General features: G+C 41.7%; 1 protein-coding gene across 8 annotated transcripts in view; it reads right to left on the bottom strand.

The window, feature by feature from the left end:
• The window catches only part of LOC141777741 (nuclear receptor coactivator 2-like), a 67,053-nt gene that overhangs the window by 14,076 nt on the left and 37,823 nt on the right, over positions 1-15,154 (bottom strand). For all 8 annotated transcript variants that reach the window (XM_074652259.1, XM_074652261.1, XM_074652256.1 and 5 more), the window contains 7 exons: positions 13,565-13,668; positions 11,824-12,001; positions 11,012-11,200; positions 7,884-7,985; positions 7,425-7,565; positions 6,004-6,151; positions 1,773-2,997 (listed from right to left, as the gene is read on the bottom strand). In XM_074652259.1, the coding sequence (XP_074508360.1) occupies positions 1,773-2,997; positions 6,004-6,151; positions 7,425-7,565; positions 7,884-7,985; positions 11,012-11,200; positions 11,824-12,001; positions 13,565-13,668 (2,087 nt within the window). The remainder of the gene's footprint in view (positions 1-1,772; positions 2,998-6,003; positions 6,152-7,424; positions 7,566-7,883; positions 7,986-11,011; positions 11,201-11,823; positions 12,002-13,564; positions 13,669-15,154) is intronic.

Raw genomic sequence — 15,154 nt, 5'->3', positions numbered from 1 at the left:
GTTGGCAAGTACGCTAGGATTTCACACCAGACAAAGGCCAATATTTTGAATGGAGATTGCTGCTGCCCTCTCCTGAGTAACCACCATAGGGGCCCACACTATCAGGTGCAGGAGAACACAAACAGATGCAAGCTTACTTGGACTCTAGAGACCTGCTGAACTTCGGTTCGTCAGCTACTTTGTTCTTTGCTTTGACTTTCTGTTGTTCTGGAATATCATCTCAACAGCCTCGGATGAAAAAGCACGTTCCTGGCACCATCACGAGTCGCGACCGGCTCAACAAAGCGTCTCCACCATATTCTACAAACTAAAAACCAAGCCATCCAGGGTGGGAGCCACTGAATTGTTACCTCCCCTCCGGCAGCAGCCTCCGCTGTCCGGAGGCACAACTGTTGGTAGGAGCGTTGCCTGAGAATGTCAGACTTTTGAAGCTCAGCCGTCCTCCTTCATCCCCTTCCTGGAACTAACTTCAACTACGTCAGTGCAACCTGCACTTTCAATAAGCACGACAACACTCTGAGTTTGGTGCCAGACATCATCTTTCACTCTTCTGGGAGGCACACAGTACAACATACACAGATCCACTCTACATACATATGCATTAATGCATATAAACAGACTCACATGCTGAGCCACGTAAACAGAACTCCTCTGCTATTCCCGCAAGAGCTTCTTATATTTCAAATACAGCTGCACACATTTTTGAATTCTCGTTCCCATACACCCTTTTTTCTCACTCCCTCACTCACGCTGAGGTTTAAACAGTACTCCTCTGCCTCCCTTGCCAGAGCATCTTGTGTTACAGGGAGTGCACTAACTAACTCCTGACAGCCTGCCATCAGCTGCCTAAAGAGGAAGTCAACACACATCCGACAGAATCAAACACCGAGTGTCAGCTCACTGTGCTTCTCACTTGGAGGTGTTAAGCCGTTATGTACGTCCATATGGCAATTTCTTAAGTGGACACATTGGTTAATTATGTTTATTTACTCATAACAGACCAAACTCTTCATGTGTGAGAGGATAAATAAGGCGATTTGGACTCTGAATTTAGCGCAAGTTTGGAGCGTTATTTAACCTCCTTTGCTACAAGCTAGTATGACATGGTTGGTAACAATGGATTCCATAGTTTTTTCCAGTTTTATATGATCTTTTTATCTTTTGATTTTATATGAGTATCTTCTCTCTAGCTTTAAAAGTGAGCCTGCTACAACCTCAGAAAGATAGATTGCGTTAATGCATTAAAGAAAATAGTGGCGTTAAAACGATTTTGCGTTAACGCGTTATTATCGCGTTAACTTTGACAGCCCTAGTCTTTATAGATGGTCTTGAGGTCAGAGGTCAAGGGACCCCTTTGAAAATGACTATGACAGTTTTTGGAGTAAGTAAGTTTGGAGCGTTATTTAGCCTCCTTCTCGATGAGCTAGTGGTTACACGATGATACCAATGGATTCCTCTGGTTTTCTAGTTTCATTGGATGCCAGTATCTTCACTCTAGCTCTAGCCCACTACAAGCTCCGATAGATCGGCGGTTAATTAGGTTAATTAAGGGTAGTGCGTTAAAGAAATTAGTGGCCTTAAAATGAATTTGCATTAAGGTGTTATTATCGCGTTAACTCTGACACCCCTATCACAATATATTGCATATATTGAATCGTAACCCCTGTATCATGATGTGTACTGGCATACTGTAACCCCTGTATGCCAGTCAGTCCACTAACAGATTGATCGTTAAAGCACAATCCATGAATATTACTGTCAACAACACTGACCTGGTCCGCCATGTTGAAACCCGCATCCTGTGTTTCTGTCTTCACGTTGGACAGCTGGGGTCCGTCACCGGGTTCCACCTTGATGGCTTTATCCAGGACGCCGTTATCGTCCCTATCCAGCAGATAGCGCAGCAACGCATTGTCCTTCTTCTTGGGGCTCCCCGGCTCCTGTTTTGTGCAGAGTTCACCTAGGGCGGCCATGTTGTCCCCTGAAGCCGACTCTGGACCAATGGGGTCTTTTCCGGTAGCCTCGGCCGTTAGCTTGGCCAACTCCACCGGTGAGGTGCTGTTCTGCAGCAGCCTGTGGAGGATCTTGTGTTTCTCCTTTAGCGAGGTGGAGTGGTTGTTATGCCCGGCCCCACCCGCACCCCCGATCCCGCCCAGCTGGTCCTTAGAGTTCTGGTCGTCCCCCAGGGGGGGTGATGAGCAAGGATCAGAGGGCTCTACTTTGGTGGTGAGGAGCTGGAGCAGCTTAGTGTGCCCTTTTGTGTTCAGAAGGCGATTTTGGGCGTCGCTGAGCTCCCCTAAGCTTCCGTCACCTTCGAAGCTGTCAGGGTCGCCGTCTTTCTCCTGCTCACCCTCCTGGTTTGGGGACGACGGCGAGTCTTGCTGCTCCCCAAAAGTTCCCAATAAGTCGGCCTCTAAGCTGGGATTGTTCTTGGCTTTTTGGCTACCAGTGCTGCTGTGAAGAGGGCTCTGAAGGCCAGTCGGTTTTTTGTCAGGCGACTCTGGATGCTGCCCCTCGATGAATCCCTGGGAAACCCTGGGGCCCTGGCTGAGGGCCTGCAGTGCACTGAGGGAGTTGAACCCTTGACTGTTTCCAGTGCTGCTGCATACGGATGCTGGTGAGTGAAGTCCAGCTGCAGGAGAGAAAGAACCAGGGGCATGTTGAGAGAGGTGAGGGCTACTACAGCTGCTGCTAGCCGCCATGCTGGGGCTCTGGCGATGACGAGGTGACAACATGGCACCCTGGGCCCCTGAGGTGACGCTTGGGCTACCCAGGGCTGAAGGGCTACCCAGCTTGAGTGCCTGAGGCGTGGGCGCCCGACCTGGTACAGCCCCGAAACCACGTCCAGGGGTGCTGGAGGTCATGGTGGAGTGGTGCGTGTTGCTGGTGACACTGGCATCAGGTGAAGGGGAGGGATCACTCACACTGCTCGGGGTCATTGGCTTGGCCACGCCCTGGCTGCCTGGTGTGTCTGCGCTCATGCCACTCATGTTCTCCCTGGAAGGAAAAGAAAGCAGACACAAGAATCAGACGTGCTCCAGGAGAGTGCTGGTTGTAAACAGGCAGATCGTACGTGAGAAAATGTGTAGTTGTATGAATTTTGAGAACGATGTTATTAAACAATTAGTAAATGTTTCCCTGAGTAAATTAGGCTATAAACAATACATGTGTAATGTGGATGACGAGGAGGCAAGAACATAATTCAGGCCGGGAACCTAACGTCAGCCCAGGCCAATCTCCACACATTCACAAACAGACCACATATACTGTACCGCTACATTTTTCTGTTTACTGTTAATACCAGTAATATATCTTTTAGTGTGAACTACACGCAAAAACGGCTTCTCGTTTTCTCGTGAATCCAAATTAGTAGGCCTATATGACTGTATGAAAATAATGAAATCTATGCAAGGTGGGCATATCATTTGTTGTCATGAATGCCCGAATAGTGCGTCGCTTTAAATGTTGGGGCGGCAAGGAATTGTGGCGCGGCATTATCTCCTTTTCTTTGGTAAAGGATGGTCCAGTGTATCCTCTGCTAAAGGAGATAAGAAAGGAAGCATTGAAACACCTTTCCTCAGCATGAAGAGAATTTGAACAGCACTTAAAATGGCTGCCACTAAGATACTTCCAAGTCATTTCACTCCGTTAGGGAACCTTCCTAAGCCAAGACGCAGTTCTTAAAAAAGCATGACCCAGTATTACAACAAACAGCGATATTGTTACTGGTGCAGTAAATGTAGAGAATAGCATTTGGAGAGGTTGAGTAACTAATACTCTAGAGCTCTAAAACAGTGTGCACAACTGAGAAAACAAAGTTGTAGCGAGGACTGAAGCTGTAACAGAAAGAGAGCTTTAAACAAGGACCGGCTTCAGCCCCACACCAAACACACAAAGCCCTCATTGTGCCAAGTGCCGGAGCGATAATTTTCAATGTGAAACTTGTGGAAGTAAAAAGGCCAAGTTCTAGCCATTGATGCCCGAAGGCTCCGGGTAACAGTCCTGGCATTGTTTCCTGACCGCCGTCCAATTTCTGACTCTGAGCGGTCACACTAAAGGCTGGATGCTGGCGGAGTCGCAGTCGCTCGCGCTGGTGGGAGGGAGGGATGGAGGTACTGTATACTGGACTGGCTGGTAGCGCTTGTGTCAGATTTGTTCTATACATATGGCGGCGGTTCTGAATAAGAGGCTCTTTGTTCTTACTCCACATTGCTGTGTCGCCCCACAAAAAATAAGGAAACCGCAAACACAGAGAGAGAACATGTGATAAACACAGAGACTGAAAGAAGAGGAGGGAGATATGCTACAACACTTTATAATAAACATTAATAAATGGTAAATTGATAATTAATTAAAACTTAGTTAACAGTTATTTTACTGTTCAAAAACAATGAAATCATAATTAAGTATGTTTTTCTAATTATTAGTAATGCCACCATTTATGTTATTTTGACAGTTTATTGTTACACACATTATACATTTTATAGACTATATTAAGTATTTGATAATGACTACAAAATTATTTGTAAACCTTTAAGACATAGTCTATAAACATTACAGAGATGAATATTTGTAACACTTTGTTAATGGTTAATAATTGGTATGTAAACTGTCTATAAACATGATTTGGATGACTATTATGAAGTTGTAACTGATGATTATAATATCTTGTTAAATGGTTAATAAATACTTTGTAAAGCGTCTATTAACATGATCTAGATAGATAGTTAATACTTTGTCAGTGGTTAATAATTGTTTCTGGTCCTTCTATCTATGTAACGTTTATAGATGTTTTACAAGCGATTTCTTAAAGGTTTACAGATCATTTGTTAATCATTAACAAATACTTAATATAGTATATCAAATATAATGTGTGCAACAATAAACTGTTAATAAATACTTTACTAATATAATCAGAATGTAATTGTTGTCGTCTCTCATCAGCTATAATACAAAATATAATTTATAAACTAAATATTTCATATTACACAAACTAATGATAAAATAACAGAAATTGTAGCATTACTAATAATTAGTAAATTATTAATTATCATTTCATTGTTTGTTAACATGGAAATAACCACCCCTTCGAGGAGGTCTTGGTCGGCTTGTTTTGGTGCGCACCCGAGCGCGATTACCGTGTTCACACCTGCCCAAACGAACCGCACCAAGAGGGTAAACGCTCCAGGGTTCCATTCAACCGAAATAAACAAGGCAGGTGTGAATACGCCCTTAAAGGTCCGGTGTGTAGGATCTGGTGGTATTTAGCGGTGAGGTGAGGAGATCAACCAACTGAAGCCTCTCCCGTGTGCCAAGTGTGTTGGTGGCTGATGCAAAATACGTCAGTGTGTAGAGTGTGTGTGTAGGGAAGTGGGAAGTGAGTGGTGAAGCAAGAGAAAGAGAGGGGGGGGGCAACACGAGCGAGTAACGTTATCGACTCCGGCCCAAGCAGGAAAAGTTAACAGAGTTTGTCCGTTCTGGCTACTTTAGAAACATGGTGGTGCAACAAGGGCGGACTATGTAGATATAAACGGCTCATTGTAAGCTAACAAAAACACAACGATTCTTATTATCAGTTGATTATACAGAGAAAGAAAACATACTTATTAATATTATACTCTATTTCTGCCAATAGATCCCCCTAAATGCTACACACGGGTCCATTAAACACTGCTTCTTTTGCTGGGATCGGCAGACCACAACGCTAAATCTTATCTTGACTTAAGTGATTCATTTTAAATCAATTTCTTGAAGAAAAAAAAGGTTAGAGGTTAGAGACCTGCAGGTGTGAAAAACGAGGGGAAACTTTGAAAGACGGAATCTCTAACAATATACAAATGATTTTCATTTAGTCGTTTCTTCTCTATTGGACAGGAAACAAAGAACAGATCTTACAAAATGAATTACACTGATACATGCCAGCTCCTAAAGGGTAAAGACAATGTTTTTAGAAAGACAGACACTTTGCAGTGGAGGCAGAGGGAGAGACAGAGTGGCTGGTACCTCTGCAGGATGTGCAGGGACATGTAGAGCTGTGGTTCATTGGTGGATGGAGATCGGACCAGCTTGCTCTTGGTGTGAGCCGAGACGATGGTGCCGTCAGCCAGGGAGAATCTGTACAGAGGGCTGAGTGCATGGCCGTTCCTCAACACTGCAAAGAGACAGACAGAAAATTATTCTTCAACATCAACATCATAACAGATGGCTGACAGCCATTGAGTGAGACAGAATATTGATTCTCCGAAAAGATAAATAAATTGAGAGGTAGAGTGAATAAAAAAAGTGTAACAATTTGTCTATTTATTGAGAAATTGATCAAAGAGAGAGAAAATCATTTTGAATTTAGATTCTAGAATGCTACAGGTGTACTTAAAAGGGATAGTTGGGGTTGTACTTCTCCATAGTCAGTGTATTACCTACAGTAGATGGCAGTCGGTACGCCCGCAGTTTGGAGAAACCGACAGGAGTACCAGCACGGGAGCAAAGCAACGTACTGCTGTGGATATTATCGAGTAGTTTGTTTGTGTTATTGTGTGACTTTGGGGAATCTGATCTAACCCCATAAATCACCAAAGTCTAGGGCAGCATGATATGTGGAAAATATGCGATTACTTCGATGAATAACACGATAATGATATAGCTTGTAATAAATAATCATACTGTATATTGAAGTGTACTCAGTTTTGCTGAAATACAATTTATTGCTATTTTTTTATTTATTAAACAAATTGAACATTTAACTTAACAAAAAAGGCCCCAATAAAAAAAAAGAATTATAGTTACATATTAAAGTGTCGTTTTCTACTGATACTCAGTCAATGGAGTCTGGTGGCTTTGAAGAGAGCATAGATGGATATAAGGGCTTCAGTTCCCTGTTAGAAAGGGCTGTCTGACGGCAAGATAAGGCGGTGAAAAATATTCTAAGTATAGCATACACCTAAACTGATACAGATTTCTTTATGTGGGTTGTTTTAGCTGGCTGTTTTGCTGCTGCCCCCGTCCAAAGCACTGTATTGCTTTGCTCCTGTGCTGGTACTCCTGTCTGTTTCTCCAAACTGAAGGCGTACTGACTGTCATCTACTGTAGGTAATACACTGATTATGGATAAGTACCTCATACAACCCCACTTGAAAACATCCAAACTATCCCTTTAATACACTGAACATTTCCAGTACGGATATTAGGTAGATTATATGCTTCTCATACGATTGATTCCTCAGAGAAACTCTCAAGCTCTGAACTCTCAACAAGTCCACATTGAACCTAAGAAAATCAAGAACTGCAAAACTCAAAAAGAATGAAAAGAATTCAGGTACCAAAAGAAAAGAATGTGGAGAAAGTTTTAGTATCACAGTGATAATGTTTAGACTGTATTAGTTCATTAGTTACAGGCTGCAGGGTGAGCTCTGGGTTGTCTTACTCACCCTCTTGCTGGTGTTTCTTAGCGAAGGACATCTCCCCGTCATTCTGCAAATGAAACCTCTGAATGCAACGCCGAACCAGGTCCTCCCAGCCCGGTTTCATGGAAGCACGGAGCAGACTGGTGTCCAGGGACGTGATCTTACCTGGACAGGTAAAAAGACCTGATGTTAGCAGATTACTGTCATGTTTGAGATGTTTGCCTGTTATGGGGCGGCAGGGTAATTATTACTGAGTAGTGGAACTTCACCAGCGGACCAGAGTTCAATCCCATATTTCAGAAAACCCTACAGAAGAAACTCTGACACCTTTTCTATCTTGTTCCTGATCTCATAATACAAAATGATGGATGTTCTAACAACATACTTATCAAATGGGATGTGGACAACATTATATATTGGCTCAACACTATACTGATTGACCACATGGCGTATTAACAGCAGAACCTCCTTTTCCATTCCTACCTTGAAGGTCCTGTCGCGTGGTGAAGCTCTCGTACGTGGGCATCGCAGGTCTCTCTTTGACAGGGACTCTTCTTGCCACACAGATGAGACATGACTGGAAATCTGCGTGTTTGGAAAAGCACAGGTTAAAATGATCCTTCACTAACATTTACACACACACATAAATGCAGTAGGATATAACATGTATAGAAGAATACAGACAGGGAGGAAGAGAATGGGGCTGTTACAACAATGTGATTTTAATTGTAACTGCCTTTTTCCTGGGCCCACCACCTCTCCCACACAGGAGCAAGACACACACTGTAGAATTGTTTAGCCTCTTTTTGTAGTTGTTTTATGTCTCCTTGTAGTCTTTACGCATCTCTGTGTTTTTTTTTGTCTCCTTGTGGTCATTTTGTGTCACTTTGTATTTGTTTCGGTCTTTTTGTAGTTAGCTTTTGGTTTGTTTCGCCCTGTTTTTGTAGTCATTTTGCATTTTTTTTGTAGTTGTTTGGCGTCCCTTTACGATTGTTTTAAGTCTCTTTGTAGTCATTTTGAGTTCTTCGTAGTTTTTTTGTGTCCCTTTATGATTGTTTTGTGTCTCTTTGTCGTCATTTTGAGTCTCTTTGTAGTTGCTTTGTGTCTCTTTGTAGTTGTTTTGAGTCTCTTTGTAGTCATTTTGAGTCTCTTTGAGGTTGTTTTGTGATTTATTAGTTGTTGTGAGTCTCCCTGCAGCCGTTATACTTTGTGCCCCTGGGCCTGTGCCCGATAGGCCCTTTCAGTTATCAATCCATCGGTGGGAGTTAAAGGTTACCCACTCTGTGTGGGTTGAAATGTGAAATGTGTGTTTGTAGGTACCACTTCCCACTAAATGTTACACTGAACTATAAATCACAACCTACACCCTACTGTAGGTATCTACGACAGGATTCTTGTTAACCCCTTACGTTGACCATAAATACGGCTTGAACTTAATTTACGACCTAAACTTTATTCTAATCTTCATTTTCAACTGCAGCTATACATTAACCATACTGAAGCATTGAAATCAGACTTCAGCCTCAACATTGATGTCAAGACCTTCCAATCTCAGACTCAGCCTAAACCCCGATCTCAACCTGCAGCCCTCAAACTGTCCACCTGACGTCCTCCTCCAGTTGGCGGAGAGATTAGCACAATATGTGGTTGTCAGACATCTAAAATTAGAGTGCCAGACAGATTCTTTTCCCCAGTGTGTATGTGTGTGATAAGATAAGATGGGAAGATGACAAAGTGCCACACGCTAATTAGTCTCTCCCGGTGGATGGGAGGAAAAGTAGAGAGGAGTGGTGATGAAAGGAGGACAGGACACAAGAGACTGAGGAGAGAGGGGATGGATAAAGTGATGGAACAATGACAAAAAGTCAGACCAGAGATGGAAAGATGGAGAAAGAAGAAAATAATGAACATGTAGGAGTGGAAGGGCAAAACTAAGAGAACTTCAATCGTGTTCAAAATCGCATACTAACGTACTGTATATATCATATTATATACTCAGTATGAACTGCATACTGCCTACTAAATGAACGATTAAGTATGCCATTACAAGCAGACTGTTCACACTGAAGTAAACTCTAGCAATAGGCTCGTTGGAGATGAGCCAGGCCTTGTGCAGAGTCAGTCACCAGTGATCGCCACACATTGCATGCCGGTTAGATTCGAGTCCGACTTGATTGCCGACTTGCTCTGACGTCATACACACGTATAGGCAACGATAAACTCACGAGATTGAGGCGGCCGCAGTTTTTATGGCCAGGCGCCGCAGTTGCTCTCCACAGACTGCAAGATCCAGGGCATGATGGGAAACGGCTGACTGTTGCCTGATCAAAGAGCTCATTGGCTCTTAGTTTTGACAGCGAACACCACGTGTTGTAGAAGATCCTACCTTTCTGTTTAATTGTAATATTTAACACTAGATTGTGTATTGATATTAGTCTCATGTTGTGAAATGAAGGTTTCATCTGTTAGCAAACATATCTTGCGTGGTTAATAATAATATTAGTGAAGGTTATTCATATAGCACGAGTGCTCATTACAAAGTGCTTTACGAGGCGGACATAAAAAGAATAAAGGATATAATCCACTGCCAAATACATGCACATTTCCACATATATTTACAAAATTTTAATTTAAATAAATCCAAACGTGGTCTGCAAACTACAAGTGGCCTACAGATCGGATCTAACAGGATGTCACCTTTTCTGTGACTTCCTGTAAATTCTTTGAAGGCGGCTGGAAACGGCTGGAAACTGTCCGACTTGACCGCAGCTTTTTGCCACCGCCCCCTGCTGCTGCTGACGCCTGATCTTGTCTACTTTCCAGGCGACACGCAGTTCATCTCCAACGAGCCTAATATGTCTTCTCTACATCATATGACTGTATCGATCACATGACTGGATGGATTACAACGTTACCAGTCCGATTACCGTTTAATGAAAATTGTTCCTCGCAAATATAAATCAACATTACCTCTTCCACTCTATTTGATATTTCCCAGTATTATTTTATGGCAAATTACAGTTACTATAGTACACTATTATGTGAGCTTCCAATGTTTTTCCTCTTAACCGTCACTCGCCATCATTCGTAAGTATTTTATCCAACGGTTAATTATTTAAACCGTCTGCCTGGCAGTCCGCCATTAGACGGTCTGAAGAGCCGCAATGCATTTTGGAGCGGCTGATTATGTCCGGTAAGCTCGTGTCTCATATTCATAAATTCTTGCTAATCTAGTATAAATCCGGGCATTTCTTGTGTACACATAATCCATAGACTATGCAGTTGGAACACACTACATACTCAATTTTTGTGATTTCGAACACAGCCAGAGAAACAAATAGACGTGGAAATAACAACAAGAGGGACCAAATCAAGAGACAGAACGAGAGAGTAAAAAGAGGAGTGCAAAAGAGAAGCAACAAAGCAGATGCTTTGAAGAGGCTGAATTTTTTAAAATTTAAATCCAAATAAAAGACCAAGAGAGAGATACAATAAAAGAAAGAAAGAAATGAATAAAAAAAGAAAAGAGAAACAAACAACCAAGATGGAGCAAAACAGTAAAGGCACGAGAGACGAAGTGAAAAAATACCAGTAGAAGTTAGAGACCGTACCTTCCCCCTCTTCCTTGATGGACTTGGGTTCGGAGACGGCAAAACACTGCATGGTCTCGTACTTCTGATGCGACGCGTCCTGCTGGTCAGACGCCGGCCGGGCTTCACCATCGGCATGAGGGTTGACCAACATGCGGCAGTTGAACGTGTGGCTGTTCCTGTTGGACGAATCACTGCTGCGATGATTGACTGGAAGGTAAAGAGAGACACCAGAACAAAGACGAGGTGGTCAACATAAGCATGTTGAATAAAAAAAGCTGGGGATCATATTTGGCGTTTTAAGTGCAACACCAAATTGCCATATCCTATATCGCAAACCTCCCTGGTAAAGTATCTCACTTGCTAACACAATTTTAACAGTTTTAGTGTGGAGCGAGTTGAACCCAGAAGCTGCACATCCTACCAACAGGATATAGCTCTGAGCTCAACCTTTTTCTTCAAGGTCTGTCAAAAATATTTGGCTAATGAGACGCTTGGATGTACTTATGCAGAAACAGCAACACTGGTCGCGTTCTCTGTACCATGATATTATAGGTCTGTAGTAAACCTGCAACCAACTGTGTTCTTTCAAAATGATCTTGAGCCTAAATGTCTCCCAGTTCTCCAGCCCTCTGTGAACTTGTGGGGAATAATGTCAGTATGATATTGATCTTGCGTTGACAGATCTCTGTGTCAACGCAAAATCAACATCACACTGACATTATTTGCTCTGTTAAATGACTGACTAATGGGTTGACAGCTAGGGAACATTTCACATTATCTCCACATTATCAGACCCCGTTCCAGTGAACTGAACCTGTGGTTCTTCTTACCCAGGCTCTTAGGCAGGAGGTTCTTGACGAACTCAGCGTGATCTCCAACATGCAGCACGCTGTATACGCTGGTGTTAATCAGCTCCTCCTGCTGGCAGCGCAAATACTGGCTGACGTTCTCCGAGACAAACACTATGTTGCCCTCCATGTTGACCACAAAAAAGAAGCCGTCCAGGGCCTGTGGGGTGAGGAAGAGGAGACGGGGACGAGGAGATGAAGGGTGGGAATGAGGAGAAGAGCAGGAAGGCAGAGGAGAAAAACAAGATGGTTGGACAGACAGAAGAGGTGGAAGGTAGAGATATGGGGAAGTTTGGAGAGAGGGAAAAGGAAGAGGCAAGAGTGATGGAAAGGAGGAAGAAGATGAGGTAAAGAGAGATTAGAGGAAGAAGCAAATGTACAAGGTCAGTGTAAAAGAGAAAAAGACACATGAGGTAAGAGGGATAAAAAGGGGAGATTGGATGTTAATTAAAGTTCATCTGAACTTTCCACCCAAAGCTAATTAGACCAAGTTATTAAAAATGAATGTGAAACTTGAGGTGTTCCTCCTACCTGCAGTAAATACATTATAAAACATCATTCAAAAGTTTCAATGTGGTTTTATGTGAGCAAATTTGGCACTTGATCAGCATGTTTTTTTCTATTATTTTTGTCTTCACATTTTATTGCCAGAAGTGTATTCTGATATATGCTTGCCACCAGAGAACCTTGTTTACTGTAAACTACAATAAACAGCGTCTTCCAACAGATTCAACAATTTTGGATTTGTGTGGACATACATTTTGTCTGCTTACTTTAAATATTTTTTTCTGTTAAATTGATAAAAAAAATCTAAACAAAGGCTCCTTTATTATGTCACGAAGAAAATACTGAGCAGTAACTTGCAGTGTGCTATTAGAATTCAAGGTATTACAGCAAGTCTACGGCCTACCTCTCTAGCACTGTGTGTATGTATTTTTCCATTCTTTCATTCCTGTCAACTCAGCGTTTTCTACCTATGTGCACACTGTGATTTGTCCTTTAGGCAGCCACATGTCTACACAGGTCTCCTGTATGTCTGCCTGCTTGTCACCCTAACGCTGGTGGAGAACAGAATAGAATAGAATAGAATAGAATAGAAAGGGTCTTGGCCAGAATGATATTATCTCAGAGCAGACACCTCAGCCAATGTTGCGGCTGGTGAAAGCTATATATAACGTGTGTTTGTGGGTGTGTGTGTGTGTGTGTGAGTGCGTGTGTGTGTCTGTGTTTGTGTTTGTGTGGTCAGGCTCCGCCCCTCCTCTTCTAATCTGGCTTTTCAGGAAGGTATTTATACCTCATTGGGTCCCATGTTATACGTCACCACACACAAGTGCACAGACACACACACACACACAGACATGCATTGCCGCTAGCCAGAGGAACTCTTATCTCTCTGTGTCACTGTAAAGTGCAACGCTATTGAAAGTCAGAAAGACGCTCCACCAGCTCTAAATGTTTCAGACGACAACATACATGAAAAAGCTGCAGGTGTAATTATGGTACAGTGCTGTATGTTTTGAAACATAAGATTATTTAATTCACTTCTTCCCCCTTGCTGTGTGTACTACTTAGTAGGTCAATTACAGGTCACTGTTGTCAGTAGAAACTCGTTTGAATAATCAGTCCTGGTGTCACTGTTTTCTTGTCACTATCGCTTTGACCTTTACACTATTTCCCTCAGAGCATGATAATGGAGGCGGACTAAAGTTTGGGCGGAACATACCTCCAGCATCATGGGCCCGAGGGCGTCTTTATCAATGACACCCTGTCCTGTGGAGGAGACGTCAGCCTTCTGCACCTCCTCGGCGTCAGCCACTGGAGCTTTTTCTGTAAAAGACAACAAGAAACGTGCTTAACTGAAAGAGAAATAGGGCTTTCTGACATTATCTTTAGGTATCTGCAGATAAGAAGCTATGTCTGACTGAATATACAGTGTTTCAGAGTTTCAAAATGTACCCACTCACTCATCAATTGCACACTCTCATAAAAAAAACCTAGTTTCCAGATTGTATAGATCTATTTACAGGGCACTACACAATTCCCACAAAGCATTGTAAAGAAACCTGGGAGGCAGATTTTGGGGTAGAAATCTCAGATGCTCTCCTGCAGAGTCCTGTTCTTTTAAATCAAGTCATCAGCTAATCCAATATAAGATAGTTTATTATGGAGGACAGAACCTGCCAAAATAAAAAAAAATGAATGAATAAATAAAATAAATGACTTGATAAATAAATGAATATGTCATTGGATAAAACATAAATAATATTAAAAATAAATGTAGCCATTAATGAATTGATAAAATATGACATAAACTGATATTTTTTATATTTGCTTCTTTATTTTTGTATTTTTGTATGAATTCCCTTATTTATTTACTCTTCTGTTTAATTGTCCCTGTTATTTATTTATGTATTTATTTTTATTACATTTTAAATGTATTTATTTATTTTTGCACGATTTTCCCTTTGCATTTCACTCCTTATTTATTTCCCCAAACTGATGTATTTCTGTATTCTTTTCTTTATACATTCCTTTACAGATTTATTTATTTTTTATTTTGGCATGTTCCGTCGCTCATAATTCATTGACTACACCTGCATCTAACAACATTCATTTAACCCTTCAGTCTCTTCAATCTGCCTTAAATACAAATGTGCCAATGGATTCCACTGTATTTTATTTTTTTCTGTTTTTGTGTCCGTTTCTTCGTTGTCTTCAGTTTGTAAAAGAAAACGTCATAAATAAAGTATAAAAAGAGACAATGAGGAACATGAAAAGAGGGGATTAAAACACTTTGAAATGTCTCAGGTTTCAGAGTTTGCAAACTATAATTGGTCATTTTTAAAATGCATTTCTTTGTATGACGAGAACTAACATGAACTAAGTAAAAAAACACCTCAAAAGACAAAAAACTTCTTTATTTATCTTTTTCATTATGCTTTTTAATAAAATAAAATAGAAAAATCACCCATCCATCGCTTTTAGTTCAGAATTTAGTGAATGCATGACTCGATAATGATATGATGAAATAGCATGTCAAAAGTTAAAGTTCTAATCTCGGAGATCTCTGTTTCCTTCTCTTTGGCGGCACCTATGGCGATAAGCGGTAATAGCAGGTGTGTTTTTTCTGCTTGTGATTTTTTCCTGGGAATGATGCCACAGACACCCAGTTGCCAATACTGCAAATAAAAGGTAAAACGCAATATGCCATAGGCTCGGTCACCATTGTGTTACCTCATTTGGAGATAGATAGTGACTTCACAGACATATGTTTAAAGGTACAGTGTGTAGGATTTGGTGGCATCTAGTGGTG

Source organism: Sebastes fasciatus, chromosome 11 (assembly GCF_043250625.1).
Source record: "Sebastes fasciatus isolate fSebFas1 chromosome 11, fSebFas1.pri, whole genome shotgun sequence".
NCBI lineage: Eukaryota > Metazoa > Chordata > Actinopteri > Perciformes > Sebastidae > Sebastes > Sebastes fasciatus.
Note: the sequence above shows the minus strand (reverse complement) of the source record. Positions and strands in the feature narration are given on the sequence as shown.